This window comes from Rhipicephalus microplus, chromosome 2 (genome assembly GCF_043290135.1).
Source record: "Rhipicephalus microplus isolate Deutch F79 chromosome 2, USDA_Rmic, whole genome shotgun sequence".
NCBI classification, from domain to species: domain Eukaryota; kingdom Metazoa; phylum Arthropoda; class Arachnida; order Ixodida; family Ixodidae; genus Rhipicephalus; species Rhipicephalus microplus.
This window is the reverse complement of record NC_134701.1, coordinates 188,313,593-188,336,068: the sequence shown is the minus strand read 5'-3', so window position 1 is coordinate 188,336,068 and position 22,476 is coordinate 188,313,593. Positions and strand designations below refer to the sequence as shown.

Sequence of the window (22,476 nt, the reverse complement as noted above, 5' to 3'; positions counted from 1 at the left end):
TGCGTGCATATATAGCACTGCACACACATAGAGCCGAAACGTCACCTCAACCTTGTTCTGAGCCCCAAGTCCACTTATAGTTCCTTTCTTTTTACCGCAGTTACCTGCTTACCGTATTTACTCGACTGCAACGCGCACCAGATTTTTTTTTTTCGCGTGGGGCACGAAAGATTTGCGGAAGTCTGCAAGGTTATTAAACAAGACTTAAGAAAGAAAAACACCGTCCACTGCCGTGCAGTTTATGAAAACATATGCATAGAAAGCTCCTTGTACACCTGCATAGAAGGGAGGGGTTCGAAGAAAAGAAAAACAACAATCGTCATGACCGGGTTTCGAACCCGGTACTAACGCATTATCTAGAACAGCCACACTGCAATACCATCTCAGCTGACCGAGAGCTCGCGAAGTGCAGGCAGTGCCAGGGGAATTAAATTGCAAGTAGAAGGAGAGATATAGACAGTGAATACACTGGTAGGCATAGCTTCGCGCTATAATGGGTAGAAGGCGAGACAGAGAGAGAGGGAAGACCTTACGATCTTGTGGGGTAACTTACAGAACAAGGCGTGACCTTTCTATATACTTTTATATTCTAACACTTGTGTCATGCTAAACTATAAGTCAAAGAAGCGCGCGTTATAATCGAGTAAAGACGGTACCTATAACATTGCCTCTTTTTTTATAAGATTTCTCCAGGGGGGCCAACACTGTTGCGCGTTTCTTCCTTTCCCTCTCCCCAAATCTGCGGGTTGGCCTCCACCCACCCGCTGCGCCTTAAACGTGTCCCCCTCCCTCACCCTCTTATATATTTTTTTTTTGATTGAGCACTTGGAAGTCGTGCGGTTTCCGTCGCCGTCTGGCCCGTGTGTTTGACTTTCCGAGGTCTCTAAGGCGCGGCGGTGACTGCGAGATTGTTTTTGAAGTGCCGCTTTCCGCGAGTCAAATAGCTGCTAATACATACCGTGTATTTACCTTTCATGCGCGCGCGCTCGTTGTCTTTTGAAGAATTTGGCGGTGCAGGCTTTAGTGAGCTCTTTGTAACACGAGTGCGTTAATCCGGTATACCTGTGGGGCTTAGGCAGATTTTTTTTTTTCCTGTGGGTGGGAGATCACCTTGATCTAAAGTGGGGCCCGGGCAGGTAAATGGTCATATTGTTCTCTGTATGTCATGCCATGGCGAACGAAAAATGGGGGGGGGGGGGGGGGACGTCTCCGGTGTTTCACCGCCCGGCTAACTGAGTGGATATGCTTGAATAAGCGTGCATGGCATACTCTATACAGCCGATTTCGGGCAGGCTTAAACTTAATGACTACAGATAGGAGTCTATACTAAGAAAACGAGAAAGGCGTAATATTCGGAGAAATAATGCTTCAACCGCCAGCAGCTGCTATAACTGTTCAACGTTATGCGAGTGTTTATGTAGAAGTCAGGTTAATGTGATGTCAAGTATACGCTTATTGAAAATAAGTACGGTGAAACGGAACAGAACGACGGGACAGGTGAAACTGTTGCGTCTGCGTTACTTCACCGTAAATTGAACGCAATTAAACTGCACAGCCCTGAGGACCTTTGCATACAAATATATTTAAGGCGAAACGCGCAAATAAATAGTAGCGAGAGGTGATCAAGGCACGCAGATAATGTGTATGGCATACCTTTGCAATTTCGAAAACGAATCGCGTACCATGAAATAAAAAAAAAAAGATCAACACTATTTAAAATCGATACTCACAGGTTTTATTACATGCATGTATCATATAGACAGCAAGGTAAAAAAAAAGGGAAACGATAACAAACCACGCACAAAAAACAACTGCAAATGCAAGGACAAAAACTAACAAAGAAATAAAACGGTCGCCATGTTACGAGGATGCGCGCATTAAAAATCACTCAATTATAACGGAACGGAGATGCGACGCTTACGGTAAAAGGGTGGCACGGACACACTCGGCGCTCCATGGATTGACGGATGGCTCATGCAGCAGCGCCCAACATCATATGAGCCTCAGTGGCCACTTATTAACGCGCCCGAAGCACGCGTGTCCTGATTGGCTGTCTCCCGCAGCTGGTTCGGACATGCGCGAAAGTTTCGATTTTTCATAGCATTCTTTTTTTTTCGACTTTCTTTTATAACGCTCCGCCGGTGGTGTGATAATGCGGGCTCCATGCATACGTTATTTCACGCGCGAAGATTATTCTTCTTTTGCAAGCGGTAAGTATGGACCATATTAATGGAGGGAATCTGAAAAGAAATCTTTGAAAAAAAGAAGGGAAGATCTTTAGGCAGATAGGATAGGGAGGGGGGTATCAAATGCATAAAAAGAGTAAAATCAGAAAAGTGAGGGGAAAAAAAGCGGAGAATCAAAATTTCACGTTCTAAAAAAAAGGAATAATGTAACTAAACAGAGAATGAGTGTTTGGGACGAACTACTTGACGCGAGGCACATTTTCCGCCTCATTAGTTTGCGCGCACCATGTGATGACGTGGGTCCGCTGTTAAAGCGAAAATCTTGGGGATACAGACGACGGGCTGTGTTCATGTCTGGTGCACCGGCGCAGTCATACGGTCGCTTGATGACGTGGTTTTTCTAAAGCGTGCGCGATTTCTCCAGCTACCACCAGTCGTTTCGGTACGAACGACCCATGATGTTGCTTCGAGTGACGTCAGCAAAGCGTGTTGAAAACGACACACCGTCGCGTATACACGGCCACCTATCCGCTATATATAGTGACGTAAAAGGCACCAGAACGAGTGACGTCAGTATATGCGCAGCCCAGATAAATGCAAATAAAAATGATCAATATGTTCTTGCGACTGGATATGATATACCGAAGCCCGATGCTTTGATCGCCACGCAACAGATGCATGTCTCATGGAATATTATACAAGACGTATACTTACATACACGTACAAGCAAGTGTGTTTAAGTGACGTCTGTGTTCCTTCCACGACGCTCATTGGTCGTCCGAAGACATACCTTTGTGCAAATCGGTGTGTTTTTACGACGCCGGAAAAGCGTCCTCGAACGACCATTCCAACTAATGTCGGTGTATACACATCTAAAAAGTATACTTTGTATAAGAACACACACATTGGTTACGACGAGCATCGCAATACATATAAATTATTTATTATGAGTACATTTGTTTTACTATGTCTCGCCGTGATGGTCTAGTGGCTAAGGTACTCGGCTGCATCGAATCCCGGCTGCGGTGGCTGCATTTTCTATAGAGGCGAAAATGATGTAGGCCCGTGTACTCGAATTATGGTGCACGTTAAAGAAGCCAGCTGGTCGAAATTTCCGGAGCCCTCCACTACGGCGTTTTTCAATATCCTATGGTAGTTTTGGGTTATTATACCCCACATATCGATGATTATTTTTATTATTTCGTTTTCTTTTTATCATCGCTCTGTTCTTTGCATATTTAAGTCTCAGCACCTCTGTATATTGTGAGCGTCAATATATACAACGCAGATGCGCATATTCAATCGTGACAATGTGAACACAGCAGATAACGACTTTCATCGCTGGCGCGAGGGAATAAAAATGATGTATTATTCTGGGCGCAGGAGTATAGAGAGGGGAAGGAAGTACGCAGGTTAACCAGCAGGGCAGATTAGGCGTAATACACCGAGAGACCGCCGGCGGTGTTACTACATATAGTATATGTCTATCTATTATGTCCATACAGGGTGACGCGGGCCTTGAGCCCGCCGGCGCGGCTGTCCACCGTGGAGCTGCAGCCGCTGGTTCGGGGAGCGCTGTCCGGGGACCACATGCCCCACAAGGGACACAGCGGCGTCAACCAGCTCGGAGGCGTGTATGTCAACGGGCGCCCCCTGCCGGACTCCACGAGGCAGAAGATCGTCGAGCTGGCGCACTCCGGGGCCCGGCCGTGCGACATCTCGCGCATCCTGCAGGTCTCCAACGGATGCGTCTCCAAGATACTCGGAAGGTCAGTGCCACTGATATTATTCAGCAACTGTTCTATGATGCAGCGTCGGAATCATGACGGCGCTTTCTTGTTTGCTTACGTGAAACGCCAATCAAAAAAAAGAAAAAAAGAATTGGAGGCTCTAGCCTCGTCTTTGACCTAAGTGTCTGGTAGTGGCACATTCCTTGGGTTAACTTCGTGTTTTGCGCATTGCCGAAGCTAATCTCAGAGGCCACGCAGAATGAAGAGTGTGGTTGAGATCTCCTCCGCCAGGTGTGGCCACGATCCCACCCACTCACAAGATGAGCATTTGCTCTTTCAATAAACTCTGCTTTATCCGTACATTTTGCCAGTTTACTGGCTTTTGTCTGCAGTAGACTTGTGATTCGATACCGTATGTACCCATGGAGTATAACTTTTAATTTGGTCAATTTTGTAAGTTTTATTTTTAAATTAATTTTCTGATTATTGGGGAAACCGGAATTAAGAGCTGGACCGCAAGTGCATGGGAGAGAAACAATTTGTGTCGCTCAGTGCTCGTACCACTGAGTAGTTGCCAGCAGTTTCAATGTGGAAGCCAAATACAATGACCCTTATGCAGATCACCATCAACACTTTGTCGGTGTTCCGCTCGAGTTTTAAATAAAAATTTGCTTGAGAGTAGCTCTTTGCCTGCACCTGTTGTCTATAGACGTAAGAGTATGTAACGTTTAGCAGAATCATTCATTTCTTGGGGGAAGGGGGTATAGTTACGATACACCAACGAGGTATATACATACACACCGCAGTGAAAACTCTCGTCGCAGGTACTACGAGACGGGCTCGATCCGTCCCCGGGCGATCGGGGGCAGCAAGCCTCGCGTGGCCACTCCGCCGGTGGTGGGCAAGATCGCCGAGTACAAGCGAGAATGCCCGTCCATCTTCGCCTGGGAGATACGAGACCGGCTTCTCTCCGAAGGAGTCTGCAACAACGACAACATACCAAGCGTGAGTCCTCCGCTTGCACCACGCCATAAGTCTCAAACAAGCGTCCCGTGAACCTTTGGCGCTAAACTGCAATCTCAGTGTCTTTTGGCCTCTTGCAACAGATAGTGCTTTGTTTCGGTAAGCTACAGAAGCGAGTCTGGTCACAAGAGAGACAGAAGTGAACGTCTATTTTTGAAACGGTGCCCCGAGCAATGCCCGGCGTCACCCTCAGGTGGGAGAGCTCCTTATTCCAGGAACCCTCTGGCTTCTACTGCCCTCTTGGCCCTGGCGACGAGTTGTTGTTGCTCTTCCAGGTCTTTGGTCACAAGAAGTTTTTTTTAAATTTTTTTGCTTGAAGCACCTGATGGGGAGGCGTTTGTCCTGCAGTGGACGTAGTCAGACTGATGATGATGATGATGACCTGATGGGGTCACCACGAGTTTAGAGCATCACCGTGGCAAGATGACTCAATGTGTTTCAGAATCAGCGTCCAGGTTTATGTCGTCATGGGGATTAATATCAATATGTTTTTCAAAACCTGAGGTCAGATATCCTTAAGAAATGACTCATATTGGTATATTGGAAAGGCGTTCTTTCAAATGACAATGCTATAGTGGACAATTCGCTCAGTCTGCATGCCTCTCACGCTCAGAGATATTAAAGGGTGTAAGAAAGTGCATAGCTCACTATTGGAAGCTCTAACATAGGTTTCGTGACTGTCTTGGTGGTGCGTTAATTAAAAGTGATGGATTGTCACGCTTTAAACAAATAACAATGACGCACCGTCGAAAATCCCGAAAAAAATTTTCATGTGATCGATGCACTGCTCATCAAGTTGGCTTTATAGCATGCGGCGACCGCGATCATTCAACTCGATTACGCTGTAACATTGATATCAACAGGAAGAAGTACAAAATTATTTGCCAACAATGCTCGAAACATGCATACGGCACATAATTCGTGTCTTTAGAAGAAGAAGAGCTATAGAAACAGGGGTTTGAAGTAAAGATTCGAAACGTTGCTTCAAACACATGTGCTTGTCAACCCGAGGCTCATAAACCCTTCGAAGACCAGATGGGATCGAAAAGACCTTGGTCTGACGCCTGTTTTAAGTATGGCGAGGTACATATGTGAAGCTTCGTTCGTGAGCGCGGATCACAGAACGATCGCTTAGTCACGCAACAAGAGAGGGGTGAAAAGCGTCTATGTAAACATCTCAAAGGACGTGTGGTGCGACAAAAGTCGCGAGAGAGTTTCACAACGGCTGCCGACTGTCGTCGTATCCTTCGCATTTCGCAATGTCGCTCACACAAGGACAAACGCAGTCGTATGTATATACAAGCGCGCGGATAACATGCGCAAAAACCAGTTGCGTTAAACACACTATAACCACAGAATTCGGGTGCGGTGCAAGATCATTGTCGCGCCCATTTCGACGCAAGCACGGCAGATTGCGAAAAACCGCTGACGTATCCCGAGGCTGAACAAGCTATATATAAATAGACGTGTTCTTACGTCAAAGGTGCGCCAACTATGCATCTCGGACGATGCTCAAGTGAGTGCATGCCTGATTAAAGCACGAACATTTAATAGTAGTCATGTCTCAGCAACGAGGTGAAGGTTAATCTGTTCTGCGGATTATCTGCCGGGCAGTGTATGCGAGTATCAATTATATAATCGCGATATTCGCGACATCACGCGCTTTTGTCTTTCCTTATTCTTTAGCTTTATTGCATCGTTTGTAGATTTAGGGCATTGGTGTCCAAACTTGAGCGAACCCGACTTATCCGTTGTTGCTGATCTGTTACTATATATATATATATATATATATATATATATATATATATATATATATATATATATATATATATATATATATATGCGCCCGTATAATCGTTCAACAGCAGCGCCATTCGCTATGTGTTCGATTATGTTTGCCGTTGAGATACACGAAAGTAATTAGAGGTAACTAACAGTCATAGCATTTTTTTACATTTACCCAAAATCGCCATTGAATTTTATAGACCTTCACGAAATACCTTCGACCTTAAAAGAGCCCTGAAACACTTATATAAAGTAACCGTAGAATAGATCAACTAAAAATGCTTATTGTCTTACGAATTCAACAACGCAAAAATTTTAAGAATCCGTCCAGCACCAGCGGAGTTGCAGAGATTTGTCATACGCTGCAATCGCATTCTTTCTTCTCTCGTCCCGACGAAAGCGCTGAAAGCTAAGCAGGGAGTAGGAATGGCATGGGAAAAGAAAATACGTCGTGCGCGCCTCGTGACCTTGCGCATTTTTTTCTTTTTTTTTTAATTGAATACATGGTGTTGCGACTCCGGGTCCCGCGGGTCTCAGTTTGGTAGCGCGCCCCCGTCCCAGGACCCACCGTCGAACAAGTCAGATGAGGCGCTCGTAAAAACGACAACAATTTATTTACATGGTTAGTAACTCAGAATTAGAAAGGATGTGATCAAGTGATCAACTGTACATGAGAGCTGTTGAACTGTAGAACTTGTAGAATACACAAGAGTCTTCTTCCGTTTATATAGCGCCGCGTTGCCAACGCTGGGCGCACTGTCCGCGGCTTCAGCCAATACGGCCGGCGCTGCATGGTCTATAGGTGCTCCACCCACGAAGGAGAGGAAAGATACCACACAATGTATGCGGAGAGGGCACAGTCCACACGATGCCCAAATATGGTCACCAAAGCACTGCACCGACGTTTTCGCACACGTCACCAAGTTTCGCGCACGTCCGATGATCTTATAGCTTCCAAGATTCTTCTGGCAGCTGGGTGAGGTTCGAAAAACCGGCTGCTAGTACACGTGTCAAACTTGCCTGACTGTTTGGGTAGGACAATGTAGTGGTTGGCCAGCATATCGTCAAAATATGCCACCCCATTCAGCCGATCCTATGAAGAAAGGGGGGGGGAGGAGGAGGACTAGTCAACTAATCCCTGGTCGCCGAAGCGGGCTCCTGCAAGGGCTGCAGCACATAGTGCATTATCCTTTTCTTCACCCCCACATTCCATTCCTGGTTGTTTGCTAGAAGCTGCGACTTAGCTGCACATATCTCGGGGCTCCGCTTGTCCTGGAAAGATGCAGACACAACCAATTTGGCTTTAGCTTGCAACCTGAACTGCAATTACCATGCTGGTTCCGAGATTTTCAGACCCTCGGTGACCTTGAAAATGGCCCAGCTGCCTCCTTGTCGGTCTCGAAAGCCTTGCTCGCAGCAAACACAATGACCTTTCTTGAGTCGAGCTCACAATGGCCTCTCTTGGCTCGTGCGTTCTCTCTGCGCGCACCAGTCTCGAACCCCTCGTTCAGGTTTTGCCGAGAGGAAATTAATCCGTCTTGACGGCACACCCTTGCTTGGAATGCGTCGAAATATTTTCGTCCCGTTCACAAAGGCCGAAAAACTTCAATAATGATGACGGTCGTAACAATGGTTTTTTTCAGTGTGATCACGCGCGCACACGTGCACAAGTCGCGGCCTCTCGTGACTTGTCCGAGCGGGCCATGTTTAAATCAGCCAATGGCTGATAGATGGCCTTCTACGAGTGATTTTTGAGCTTTATCCGTCATTTGTCGAGAGAAGAGAAGACAATTTTTAGCTGACTTTGATATTATTTGTCAATTCCATGCCGCGTTCTACGCTATAATATCCGGCTCGCATGTTCTCGGGAGTCTCTACAACCTATGGGCATCGTTTTCTGGCCATGCTCAAAAAGTGTTGTAGGGCCCCTTTAAGAAGCGAATGAAACCAACAATGCAGCGCTGCGGTTAATCCCTTCTTCTCTTGTGTCCGCGTAGTCGTGCGCTGTGTTAAAATATGTTCAAGTACTGTCAAGTGTTCATGTGTACAAGTAATTCATGGCCCAGCTTTCAGTCCTTCTACAATATTTTAAGGCTACTCACAATTGTACTCATTACGTAGTTGCTACGCAATGCATGCACAATGTATAGTTGAAAGATGATGAATTTTCGTTCATAGTCACAAAACTTGTATATATATAATGAGTGAAGGGTAGGGAGGTCTACCAGGATTGTGGGACAGGGTTTGTTACCCTACAATTTGGGGAGATGCGTGGAAAGGAAAGTGAAGAGAGAAGCAGACGCGCGAAAAATAGAACAATTAAACAAGATGAAGGCGCAGAGCGTGAATTATGCATATATATACTATACTCATAATGGCCGCGCTTACTGAACCACCATACGTACAGCTACAGTAAACATGAACCGCTGCGGTGTATATATGGCGCTTGACTGCTGATTCACAGGTCGCGGGTTCGAATCCCGGCGGCGGCGATCGCTTTGCGACGTAAGCGAAATACTATAGAGACCCGTGTTCATAGATTGTCTAGTGGCTAAGGTACTCGGCTGCTGACTCGCAGGTCGCGGGATCAAATCCCGGCTGTGGCGACTGCATTTCCGATGGAGGCGGAAATGTTGTAGGCCCGTGCACTCAGATTTGGGTGCACGTTAAAGAACCCCAGGTGGTCAAAATTTCCTGAGCCCTCTACTACAGCGTCTCTCATAATCAAATAGTGGTTTTGAGACGTTAAACCCCACAAATCAATCAATCAATCGTGTTCATAGATTCAGGGGCTCGCTTAGTTTTATTTCACTTAATATATTTTGTACCCTCAATCTCACAAAACTTTACAGAGGGGAGAGGGGTGTATAAAATAACAAGTCATGAACGAAATCAACTGAAACAATACGAAATAATAAAAATTAAAATCTATATTGGGACACGATGTTGGTCTAGTACAGCTGAATGCAAACGTTGGTACGCTGAGTAATGTATATATGCAATATTCGAGGTAGAAAATGTTGCTATACAATATTAAGTTATAGTTATAGTGTACGTTGAAATAAAACAGGTCGTGTCCTGTGGTTCTTTGAACCCCAGGTGAAATCATACCGAAGCGCCTCTACGGCGTCTCATAATGCAGTTGGGACGCCTGAAACCCCAGAAATCATTTGTTCTAACAAATTTCTATTAAACGAACTCAATAGCGTGCGCTAAGCGTATGTTTACTGCACGAAGGGCACGCGTCGCAACGAGCTCTGCTGGGCGCAGATCGAAGCAAGCGAGAAGCAGAGCTGAAGCCGTGTTCCTTTCCGGCTCGGCGGTGACCACTGACACTGCGCAGCGTTTGTTTGTCGCCACAGTTTTGTTATGCGTATACGCGAATCTGTGCTTCCGAAATGCCAGGGCCACGCGCAAGCCGGAGAGCAAATGCTTTGCTGACTTTACGCTCTGTTCTTGCGAGGCCCATGGCAGCTCGAGCGGTGATGCATGCAGTGGTGGAAATGGGAGTGGCGGTGAGGCTATGCAACGCTTCTCGCAGAAACAATGGCTCGGCAGCTTTCTTTTCCGTTGCGACTCGGATTGCAACGGTTCGGAACGACCTCTTTTGCATTCGGTGGTGCGCGGTTTTTCGACGTGCGCGTCCTTCGACCAGTTCGTGTATGGACGTATCGTAACGGCGTGAAAGAAAGAGAACTAAACTAATAGTAAGAAAGCGTCATAAAACGCAAAGAAGCAAAGAAACAATCGCCAGCACGCTTAGTTTACAGAGGTGTCTGCATTAACATACCTCATAGCCCGACAGAAAAGGCTTCGGGCAGGATATTGTTTTTTTTTTCTTTTTGTTAAGGTGGTCGCCTTCTTTTTGTATACGTTATGTGAACTGTTGCGTTATTATATGCAAGCTTGAACATATATATTGGCAAACCGTGTCACCTTGGTTACTTATATATATTCAGCCTGTCAGGTACTTCATTTACTGGAGGTTTCGTAAGCGTGCATGTGCTTTCCCGCTTCGAACTTTGCCGTTTTGAAAGGCGAATGGGAAAACAGAAACGCGACAAGCGAGCGCAGTGATGCGTGGCTCCCAGTGATATACGAAACGAGACTCAAGCATGATTAGCGTGCCTTACAATTAATACTGTTTTTCATTATGATTCGCTCTTACGTGGAAAATTGGCATCGTAAGTATGGTGTGTTCTAATGGGGACTATTGATGCAACTGGTTAGTGTAATAGTCAAAAGTTTACGTCACATTTGAACCGTTATGTAGAAGATTGCTTTTCGAAAAAAAGCCTGTATACGGTGGGCGCATGTCCAGGATTCATGATTAGAAAAGTAGATAGATAGATAGATAGATAGATAGATAGATAGATAGATAGATAGATAGATAGATAGATAGATAGATAGATAGATATAGATAGATAGCCACTTATAACCATACGTGGTAGCCACAAATAAAATCATATATAATCATACATAGCCACAGACAACGGTGTGTGTATACATAATCACAATAACCCATTTGCTCAATATATATACGCATGATGATAGGTAAGCCTACCTAACCGCTAATAACCAAACATAACCCCACTTAACCATATAGTATTACGCGTTATAATCATACATGAGCATGTGGAAGGACACATAGCCACAAGTATGCACAAATGAAAGTGGAGTAAAACTGCGCAGGGGGTGGAACTCAAAAAGTAGACAGTATCGTCGGCTGAGAACTATTATGTTCCATCTGTGCGCATATAATTTGTCCTCGCCATCAAAAGTTTGCTGAGCATGACATTTCGGAGAAAGCTATAGCTATTCCCGCTTTCTCTGAGAACAAAAGCTCCAAATGGATGTTTCAGTCTCTAGTAGTCCTTGTGACCTATATATATACAGATTTCTGCTACAGGTTAGAAGTGCCGCGCGCTAACAGAGCAGAAATTCGTACTTGCAGTAAGACCCCGCTCCGTAATCTTTTTTGGGTGCAGTTGTGCATCCGTTTGTACGTACATGATACGTAACTGCGCACATATAATGTAAGCACACCGTATGACCGACGTGCACCTTCCACCGTGACATGCAGGTGTCGTCCATCAACCGGGTCCTGCGAAACCTCGCCGCCCAGAAGGAGCAGCAGCAGCACCACCAGCACCAGCAACAGACGCAGCACCACCACCACCAGGCTGCCGCAGCGGCAGCAGCGGCAGCCGCCGCGGCCGCAGCCGTGCACGGCGGCGGGTGTCCGGAGTCAGTGTACGACAAACTGCGCATGCTCAACGGACAGCCGTGGCCCTGGTACCCCGCCAGTGCCGCTCCGCCGCCTCCCTTGTCGGCAGCGGCGGGGGGTCCAGCCCTCGCACCGCCGAGTCCGCTGGCCGGGGCTCTCACCCCGTCGGCGCTCGCGGCTGCTGCCAGCCCTACGGCACACGACGCCAAGAAGGGTGAGCCCTATAGACGATAATATCGTATGCATGATTCTTCTACTGGTAGCGTCCAGGAATCCCTGCATGGCAGGTGTGCTCGGCGGATGCGGATTTGGTCGCCTACGCTAGATGGAGGTCGAAGACGTGCGGATGCTTGCAGATCCTGACGTTTGGTTATATCTACTATATACTGCATCTTCTGTACCTTCATTATTCCGTTTCCCGTGGTGTGGAGCCGCGCTGCCTTCTGGGCCGGAAAGAACCGTGCAATCGTGTTACACCTGTTATGACGTCATGATGACGTCATCACACGATGATCATGATCTTCTGTCTCAGTCACGTTGACGCCAAGGGTCGCTCTACCCGTTTGATGAGGCATTTAAAAATTTGACGACGCCGCTGCGTACAACGTCCACGAAGCACGCTAAGGAATTCGATACCGAATAACAATACTGGAGAACAACGGTCAAGGCTAACTTGCCCTCCGGCGACCGACGATTGCGCAAAGCTTGCATGATAATGTTGGGACGCTGTTTCACTTTGATAACGTCTTTTCTCGCCTAGGACACTTCCCCGACTATATAGAAACTACAGGAAAAAAATAACTACAAAGATCACGCATATTGTTGTGCAGCCGCCTTTCTTACATTGCATTAGCCACGCCGTGAAGCCAGCCGAAATTATGCCTTTTCTGTTCGTCTTATGTAAAGCAAGAGTCTTGCAGTGTGGTAAACGCATTAGCCGTAACTGTGATGTCTCCCCCCCCCCCCCCCCTTTAAACCTCACTCTACAGCCGCTATTTCCAGTGACTAGGAAACTGTGCTGCAGAGCACCATTCCGTTCCGCCGGTGATGGTGCGACCGTATTTTGACAAAGACGAAATCCGAAAAACTCTCGCGTGCGTGCTTATATATTTGTATCGATCATCACCTTTCAAATTCACATGTATAGTCCTCTTTTACACTGTACGCGCTCTCTGTCTCTCTCGGGACGCTAGCGTTCGCGGCTTAATTCAATTTTTACACCTTTTCCACTCCCCCTATACCTAACCGAGCCAATCAATCGAACGGGATGGCGGTGCACCGTCCAGGTTACCTGGGCAGCCGCGATCGAAGAGAGTTCGGTCCGGTTCCCGGAATTTCGGGACCGCTGCAGCGTTGCTCCTATTTACGGTATACATATACCGAGGCACGGTGAATCGAGAGTCAAATGTCCCTGCTGTATACCCCGTGCGTGCGCGGGCATTGTGTTCGTATATATATATATATATATATTTTTGACGGTGTGCAACCAAGCCTAATTGGGCGCCGCCGAAGCGTGCGCCAATTAGGTGAACGCTCGAACGCCTGCTCGAACGGCGTGCAGATGGCTTCTTCGACGCTCCTCTTTTTTTCCCCCTTCTCTCTCGGTCGTTATTCTTTTACCTGTATTATCTTGTTTCGTGCAGGCGACTTGCCGCCTCTTAAGCTCTGGTCAGAAAATAGCGTCGCGGCGTTCCGTGCATGCAGGTATAATGGCTCCTCTTGCGGTGGCTGCGCATTATTGCAACACTACGGTGTGTACAGAAGCGGAGCAGGTGCACTGTGTATGCACATCTATAGATGGGAACGAGATCACGCTGCTCAACTCATAACTAAGCGCTAATGGGCGCGAAAGTCCGCGATCGCTAAGATACTCGAAGAAAAAGAAGAGCGCTGTATTAGTAATAAGCGAAAACGGCAACTGCAAAAGCGGTTACGTCAGGTCTCGGAACGTAGAAGACGCGCTCGTTAAAGTGGTTGGCGAACGCCCTATAGGAAGCGTAATGTCACGATCTATGGTCCTTTAACGCTTGCTAAACCCGAAGCTTGTTGTCTCACTCTGAATGCTTGCAAGCACAAGCCGCTTCGAGAAAGCTGGCCTTGCCTTGCTGCGACCTGTCTACGGATGACGTACACAGGTGCCATCGTCGGGCGTTTATTGAGAAGGAAAAGGCGTATACGACCACGCGAGAGGCCGATTAAGAGCGTTTGCCGTGGCGTTCAGCAAGCCGAGGTTCCCAAGCCAGTAAACTGTGCCGAAGCGATATGTATATGCCTCGCGCCAAGAGCCATCGGTGCTCGTCGTCTTTTTCTCTGACCGGCTGGCTGCCGATGACCAGCTGGCCACAGCTCTCCCCCAGATATAGGCTTGGTAGCAAGTCTTATATCACAGAAGGCGCGGTCTCTTCATCGCGATAGGACGGAGCGCACGTGGAGGTGAAAACACCTTGGATATGTGGTACAGAAGACCATGTGAGCGGGCCAGCATGTTGATTGTCTACGTATACGCCGTCGGCGAGCCATATAAGCAAGGTGGCTCACGACCAACAGAGATGTTATACCTTGTCGGCAGTCGGCTTCTTGGTGATAGTCTCACCGCATGTGCATGAGATGTCAGCTGGCTCGCTGCGGGTGCCGCCAGCGGTTTCCGCAAGCACGTGAGACATGCCGTATAGGGCATGGCAACGTGGTTAGCAGGCCTGGTTATCGTCGCATTCACCAAAGTCTGAATCGCTCAACCGAAGGTTGGATGTCAGGAGGCGATGCGTGGCAAAAGTCGCCGGCCTATAGGAAACGTGGATCACCTCGGTCGTGGTGGCAGTCCACCGTTAGGGATACAGTCGACAAAAACGTGAGATGGACTGCATCGATGTTCAGGGCTGGGAAGAGTTTAGTGCCGTGCGTTCAGTCTATGGACTGCAGTTTTGTCTACAGACTGAAGATGGCACTCGAAGACCTCGAGCATGTTGCTGCGAAGACCTCGAGCATGAGCATGACCTCGAGGATGTTGTTGGGCGCCGAACCATGATTCGACGTGAGAGGACCGGAACGGTGGCAGCGGCGAGTGGAATTGGGCCTGCCGTTATTAAGCTGACTGGTACATGACTGCAGAGCACGGTGGCGACGGTGCAACGCCAGTCACTTGTGCTTGTGTTTGTAGTCACCATATGTGGCAACGTGACGGTGGCTGACGTAGACGTGCCGTTATGTATATACTCGATGTTACAAAGAAACGTTTATAGTAGAACTCACTTCTTTATCACTGTCGCTTAGAGAGCAACTCTTTCATTTTATGAAGTGTAGCGCAGGAAAGATGATGAGGAAATGATAAAAGCACACGAAACACGCTTAAAATCTATCTATCTATCTATCTATCTATCTATCTATCTATCTATCTATCTATCTATCTATCTATCTATCTATCTATCTATCTATCTATCTATCTATCTATCTATCTATCTATCTATCTATCTATCTATCTATCTATCTATCTATCTATCTATCTATCTATCTATCTATCTATCTATCCCGCGATTTCAAATGTTGCTTGAGATACTGGTTGCTGATTCGCCAGCGTTCAATAAAGTCCTTTACAATTCATATATTTACCTTTGTAACTGTCCATCTATCGGTGCGTTCATTCATGCATCCATCCGAAGTTCATTTCCGCCGACAACGTGCGCGGTGCGCGCTCCCAACAACCACGCTCAGAGCTCGACAGATGCCGGCGTGCTCATCTTTCGATCGCCTTTCTCCGCTTACCCTTCGACCTCTTCGTGCACCCTGCAAAACTGCCGTTCACCGAGCGAGCGAAAGCGCGCACACTGCGGAGATTCCGCAACACTCGCTATAGCCTTGCTCGTTCTCGCTGTCTTTTACCCTGGCATGCATCTATAATACTCTATGCATACGCATGCGGGCCATCGCTGTGCCGTGGTGCGCCAATCTTTTATTTTTTTCACAGCGTCCTTAGCGTTCAAAGGCTCAATAATAATGGCGGCGCACGCATGGACGACTCCAACCTGCTCAGAGCACACCCCACGCATGCAGTGCCGCGCAGCAAAATCCTCGGCGCGGAAAATGCGCGCTCGCTCACGTGCACTTCTATGAAAACATGCAGAGGACCTGCATACATTTATGCGCGCCAAGGCGATATGCCTACATACGAGTTATACCTCGGTGAGGATCGAGGCGGGCGTATTGTGCACTGCGACGTCATGCATAGATAGAGGCGTCCTCGTCAGATCCCACCTTCCCCTTCTTCCGATTCCTCCTCCTCGGCAAATTCGCCGTTCTCTATGCTGATCGCTGCGAGGCATCCACCTCGAGACGATCGATTTCCGGAGCGAGCGTTCCTCCTTGCCATCTTTCTTCTTACCTTCTCTCTCTATCACTCTATACTCCACGGGGCTGACAGAGCGACGAGTACCGTGCACGCTCGGTGCTATAGATGTTTCGCGTATGTAACAATAGGGACGCACTTGGCCAATATATGTATGTATTGCTCGAGGCGTATGATATGTACTCAAACACGATTGCGCGGTAGGCAGATGATTGGATGAAGATAGAGCGTCGACGTACTGAGCAGTAGTGTCGCGAGAAATGCCGGGTGGCGCTGCGGACCCGTGCCTCTCACCCCGAAATTTCTTTCCGCCACACACACACACACACACACACACACACACACACACACACACACACACACACACACACACACACACACACACACACACACACACATTTCTCCTGTGTGATGACTGAATATATCAAAGTCATCAAATTATTTTTTCTCCCTCAGTGTAAAACTGCGAATTTCGTATAAGGCTTTTGCCAGTTCGTGTGCTTATAAAGTTTACTGAATACTGTGTATGCACAGAATCCAGTAAAGTATTCAGCACAGTAGTTAGTGCTTGCCTACAAGCACACAAGTATTGTCTTTTCAGTACTCTCATTGACATATAGTGGAACTTTTATACATTTGTAGACTGCAATCAAACCAATTATCAGTGAATGCATGCACTCGGCAGTCGCGTGTAGCCCCGCCGCGGTGCATGGTCTAGTGGCTATAAGGTACTCGGCTGCATTTCCGATGGAGGCGGAAATGTTTTAGGCCCGTGTGCTCAAATTTGGGTGCACGTTAAAGAACCCCAGGTGGTAAAAATTTCCGGAGCCCTCCACTACGGCGTCTCTCGTAATCATATGGTGGTTTTGGTACATTAAACTCCACATATCAACCAATCAGCAGCTGTGTGTAAGCAAAAAGTTTTTTGCCTCAAGTTGCGCTGCTTGTACGTCCGGCGCAATGACTGCGCTGATATCTCAGCCTAAATGTGCCAATCGAGCGTGCGTCCATAGCTATACGCTTTGGACATCGTGTATTCGCGGCAGATTGTCAGATAGGTGCGTCATGAATAATTAAGGTCTATTGTCAGTGCAGTCCTGGTAAGAACATCGTTTGTGCTTGCTTTTGATTCTCTCTGACCTAAACATTGTATATTAAAACGAAGCTGTAAACGGCTTGTCCGTTTGTTTTTGTGTAAAATTAGCGAAACGCCATATACTAAAGACTCACCACTTTAGTACACGTCCGCGAAATATCTAATCAAATTGTTCTCTACGCTTACAAGGTGTTGTCGATGTTTTGAAACAGCCTTGAAATTTTACGAGCGCTCTTTTTACTGCGATGGCAGTCACGGTACGGCTCTTGAGCAACGCAATAAATTAGTTCAGTGGGAAGCACGCGTTACGATGTATAATACGCACTTCTTGGAGCTACGACGACTTGGCTTACTTTGGTGCGCTTCGCGCGACTCCTCCGACAACAAGTAGCGAGCATCTTCAAATATGGAAGCAATACGGTATACAAATGTATATCCGCGCACGAAAGCGTTATACAAGGTCACGTATACAGGAAAATAAGCGAGACGAAACCCGGCTGAGCACTTTTCGAGTGCAAGGGGGGAGGTAAGAAGATGCGGCTACATTCTAGCGACCCGCGCGGGATTAATGGAGGAACGCCGGCGAAAGAAGAGTTGCGCGATATAATCCGCTGCGCCGACTCTGTCTATGGCCGCGTCGTTTCTGTGCACTTCTTTCTCCGACTCTCTCTCTCTCTCTCTCTTCTTTTCCTTTTGGAGGAGTGGCGACGGAAAACGCGCGGTGGCAGTGATCGAACAAGGCGGAAAAAAAGAAAGAAGAAAACGGGGAAAGAGGGCGTTCGCGCTAAGCCGTTCGTGCTCTTCCAAGCGGAAGCCATGCCCGGGGTTGTTGGCGCGCGTCGAGACGAGAACGCGGTGTCCAGCCTCGAAGGCACGCTATCACCTTGCCTTGCCTTGTCTTGCCTTGCCTTGTCTTGCCTTGCCTTGTCTTGCCTTTCCTTGTCTTGCCTTGCTTTGCTTTGCCTCGCCTTGCTTTGCCTTGCCTTGCCTTGCCGGGCTGGCTGGCGGCATTCCCCCTTTTTCCCCTCTTTTTTATTTTTTTTCCGCAATCGGCCATGTATAGCTTCCGTGAGGTTATTTACTTATCATTAATACTGCCAGTCTCTTTCTGAGACGAAGCAGGTGGGCATACAAGTCTAACATTAACGTAGAAAAAAGGAACAGAAAACGGACAGGAATCCGGTGCTCTGGTAAAAAAAAAGTATACAACGTAAGTTTAATAATAATTGTGAACCAATATGCAAATGGAAATATGGAAATCACATACAGAAATTTACGATCCAATATACAAATATGCAAGTAATATGTAACTATGCACGTTATTTACAAATATTAGACAAAGCATACATAAAAAAACGTACTCCGCGTACAAGTTACAGTAAACCAGAAAGTACTCTGCGCTACACAATATGAGGTTAAACTAAACCGTGCATTGAAACAAGAACAAACACGCAAACGATATGTTTTTTTAAAGACGTCGTCTTGTTGAGACTCCCCCAGCTATATTCGGTAAAAGCCGAGATGAATATTACTGATTGACTCCAGCTACCCAGTGCATGGCGTAGCCAGGGAGGCTATTGGGAGGGTGGAGGGCTCAACGTTTTCACAATTCATATGTTTCTACAATTTTCATTGATTAGCACAACACGGAACTGGCTGAACATGAGAGGGGCCTTTGTCCTGCAGTGGGCGTAGTCATGCTGATGATGATGACGATGTTGACGACAATTTTTATATACTTTGTCTGCAATATGAGCACAGTTGTACAAACGCGCACAAACGCACGAAAGAGAGACCAAGTCCTCAGCCTCACCCGAAAAACAAATATCTGGCTACGCCCTTCAGCTGTCGCATTTACTCGAGTACTATCGCTTGTTAGCATTAGTTAATGTTCGTTAGTGTTGCCTTGTATTGGCGACACGTTGGTACGTTAAATATGTCTGAACGACCTATCATATTGACGGATTTGTTTGCTACTATAGTGTCGCTGAATTTGGGCTAATTTGTTTTCTTCTTCAAGATTATGTGCGAGTTTTATACTTTGCATGCAAATCCTTTCAAAACGCGGGCTTTCTTCCCTGGTTTTTTAATCGCGAATTAGGAAAACTTGATTGCTCCCTAGTTAACGTGCTCTGTGCTAGTTAAGTCAGTGCCGGTTGTGGATGCGTGAATGAGTTTCCTTTTCTTGTCGAATTTATTGTTTCGCAAAGATGTGGTTTGTGTATAGGCCTTATCTTGGGCAAGTTAAGAAGGAAAAATATTTTGTTTTAAAAAATGCTTCACGACTTTTGGAATTTCGCGACTGTCACAATCAATACGGACCACGTACAATTTTTGTTCGTTTATACAGCCCGCTTGACTATCACCCGACTTGTAGAACTCTAAGAAATTACACCATGATTTTTCTTCGCGCTTAGGTTGCCTGTGTCCACTGTTGATATTAGTTACATGTGTTTGTAAATGTCGTAATACTTGTGCCTTTTGGGCGTATTGTCCATAACTTGTAGCGACAATTAAACTGCGGTAGGAGCATGTGCGCTTTTTTAACCTTTCATCTCAGTAACCGATTCTAAATGTATTAACAGCGTCTGCTGCGAGGCAGTTTGGCTTCGACTGCACCACAATAATCATAAAACGTTTTACATAACTCGTGGAACATCTACAAACGCATTTGCGGTTGGCTATGTCTGGACTGCTCTGAGCGACTACCAATGTTCGCAAATCTCAGCTCCAATCACAAGAAGGCATGGACAAAAGAAACGCAAGCTGTGAATGAGTTTTTTAGTCTTTTGTTTGCCGCGTTCTTTGTAACTCAGTCATACGTGCAGAAAGATATGTGTATTGAGTCAAGGGCTGCGTGTCATTGCTTTAAGTCAATACGTCTCCAACGGACATGTCCTGTTGGAAAGTATTCACAGACTTAGCTTGCAAGTACGCTTCACAAATGCGCTTACCTGCATGCGGCGAAGGCTACCTTTGTGTTGATTTGACAGCACTGATTCGCGTGTTCTTTCGCAACCATCTCGGGGCAATAATTTTATTCAGAGACTTTCATGACATTACAAACAAATACTTCTGGCACGCCAAAAATATAGATTATATTATCAGCGTATAAAATAAAATATAACGCATGTGTTCAACAACCAGCGCAAATCTGTATCGGTGAAATGGCACAGGGCGTCCACTGTCGAGATGAGGCTTTAGCCGCCGCCATAGCGCAATAATAAAATAAGAAAATAGGTAAACACATACAGGCATTAGGTTTCGAGATTCGGCCGAGTAATCAGCGAAATCCTGCGTGTCTTAAGGCAGCCCACGACGGCTTGTCTAGAAATGCCAGAGAGCATGCAGCATTTTATTTTTATAGCTTGAAACTGATAGTACGATTCAAAACCGTCTTTCAGTGTTAGCTCATCACTCATTCATGATTACAGTCTGTTACGTACAGACATACAAAACGGTCCCAGATGCAAAAACTGCACCGGGACTTCCGTGCCGCAAACAGAAACTGACAAGCTATCCGCATGCAGTGTTAGCGTGCATTATTGTATTCTATTACGTTGATGGATCGCTATTGTGAAATTGCTTCGCGTGAGAAAGCCGTACACGTAGCGCTGCACTCAACAAAGCGAAAATGCAGTGGACTCACAGCCCTTTAGACAAGCGTGCACGATACACGAAAACACGAGCTCCGTAACGACCGCATTCATCCGTTCTCATTCTCACGTCGTGTATACGAGTGCATAGTAAATGCCTTCACATAAACGCCGTTTTACGGCCACACTTCCGTAAACATCGTCGTATTCGGAAGTCAGAAAAGGCGCCGCATATTCTGCGGCCGCATTTTCATTACTGTTTGTATAGTGTGAACGCGTCGCAAAATACTATACACACATGTGCATGGATCGGCGACCGTCGGAAAGCTGCTTCGTTGGTTGTTAAACGCACCGGATGTAATCTATACGCACGTTCTGAGATGTCTCATAAGAGAACATTGATGCAGAGAGGGGTTCTTTCGGTGTCGTCGGTAAGTTCCGGAAGTGCATGTTCGCGTTGTTTCGTTTCCGAATCCTCGTGTTAAGGCCCCGACAGATCTCCGGCATACTAAGCGCGCCAACACACACGCATTTGTTTACACGTACACAACCGTAGACGTTAAGAAAGGCGAAACGGCACGTGAAGACTTGCGTATAAATAACAATAAAAGAAAAACGTGTGTTAGAGACACGCTACTCTTACGCCTCCCAATGGTGATGTTCGTAGTCATGCATGTGTTTAGCATATAGTCATGGATACATTTATGTGACTCACGATCATTCAGTATCCGTGTATGCTTGCGTGCAGCAGTGTGTGTTGCTTTGCGTGAGACGGCTCTGTGGGAAAGAGGCAACTTCGTACAATTTATGTGGTCATACAGGTTAGTGAATGAGACGGAAACCGTCAGGCGACTGTTATACGTTAAGAACATATAATGTATACTGAGTGAGTTTCTGTGACTGTAGCGAGCTTATGAACGTAAGCTCGTGAGCTGAAATGGTAACGGGTTAAGCTGTAGGAAATAATTCACGCTGTAAATAGCAGTTTTTTTTAAGTGATATAACGGAACTACATGGTGTAGTGGGAGGCATTGGTCCTATTTACGAGAAGGAAAGAAGGAGACAAAAAGAAATGACAAAATTTTAAATACGCATTTGTTCAAAGAGACTATAATTTCTCAGTCAGATCTCTACGTATTCTACGTTTAATTTCTTTTAATTTTGCTGTCTGTCTAAATGTGACATTTCCGAGAAAGTGCATCACTTCGCAGTCTCTGCTCGCGTCCCAGAGATAAGAATGACGAACTTAGTGAGGACGGAACGAAAACACCGCTCAAGAAAGCAGTTTTGCCCTCAGCCACATGACCCACTCGGAAATATCCGGGCCAATAAGAGCGGCCAAAAACTGGACGCGTTAAAAGCGGGGTATGTGTGACGTTCCATAAAAGAGTTGCCACCGGGAACGCCCCCTGGGGGCTCACCGAGCCGAAGAGAGAGCCGAGGCTCGGGTATTTTCTCGTTACACATTCAGCGTATTGCTCGATCATCGTCATT

The 22,476-nt window shown here is 46.6% G+C and overlaps 1 protein-coding gene across 2 annotated transcripts in view; it reads left to right on the top strand.

Moving 5' to 3' along the window:
- The window catches only part of LOC119170547 (paired box protein Pax-6), a 66,788-nt gene that overhangs the window by 14,483 nt on the left and 29,829 nt on the right, over window positions 1–22,476 (top strand). For both annotated transcript variants that reach the window (XM_037421737.2, XM_075887152.1), the window contains exons 2-4: window positions 3,692–3,955; window positions 4,741–4,921; window positions 11,808–12,165. In XM_037421737.2, coding sequence (XP_037277634.1) covers window positions 3,777–3,955; window positions 4,741–4,921; window positions 11,808–12,165 — 718 coding nt within the window. In that variant the 5' untranslated portion in view covers window positions 3,692–3,776. The remainder of the gene's footprint in view (window positions 1–3,691; window positions 3,956–4,740; window positions 4,922–11,807; window positions 12,166–22,476) is intronic.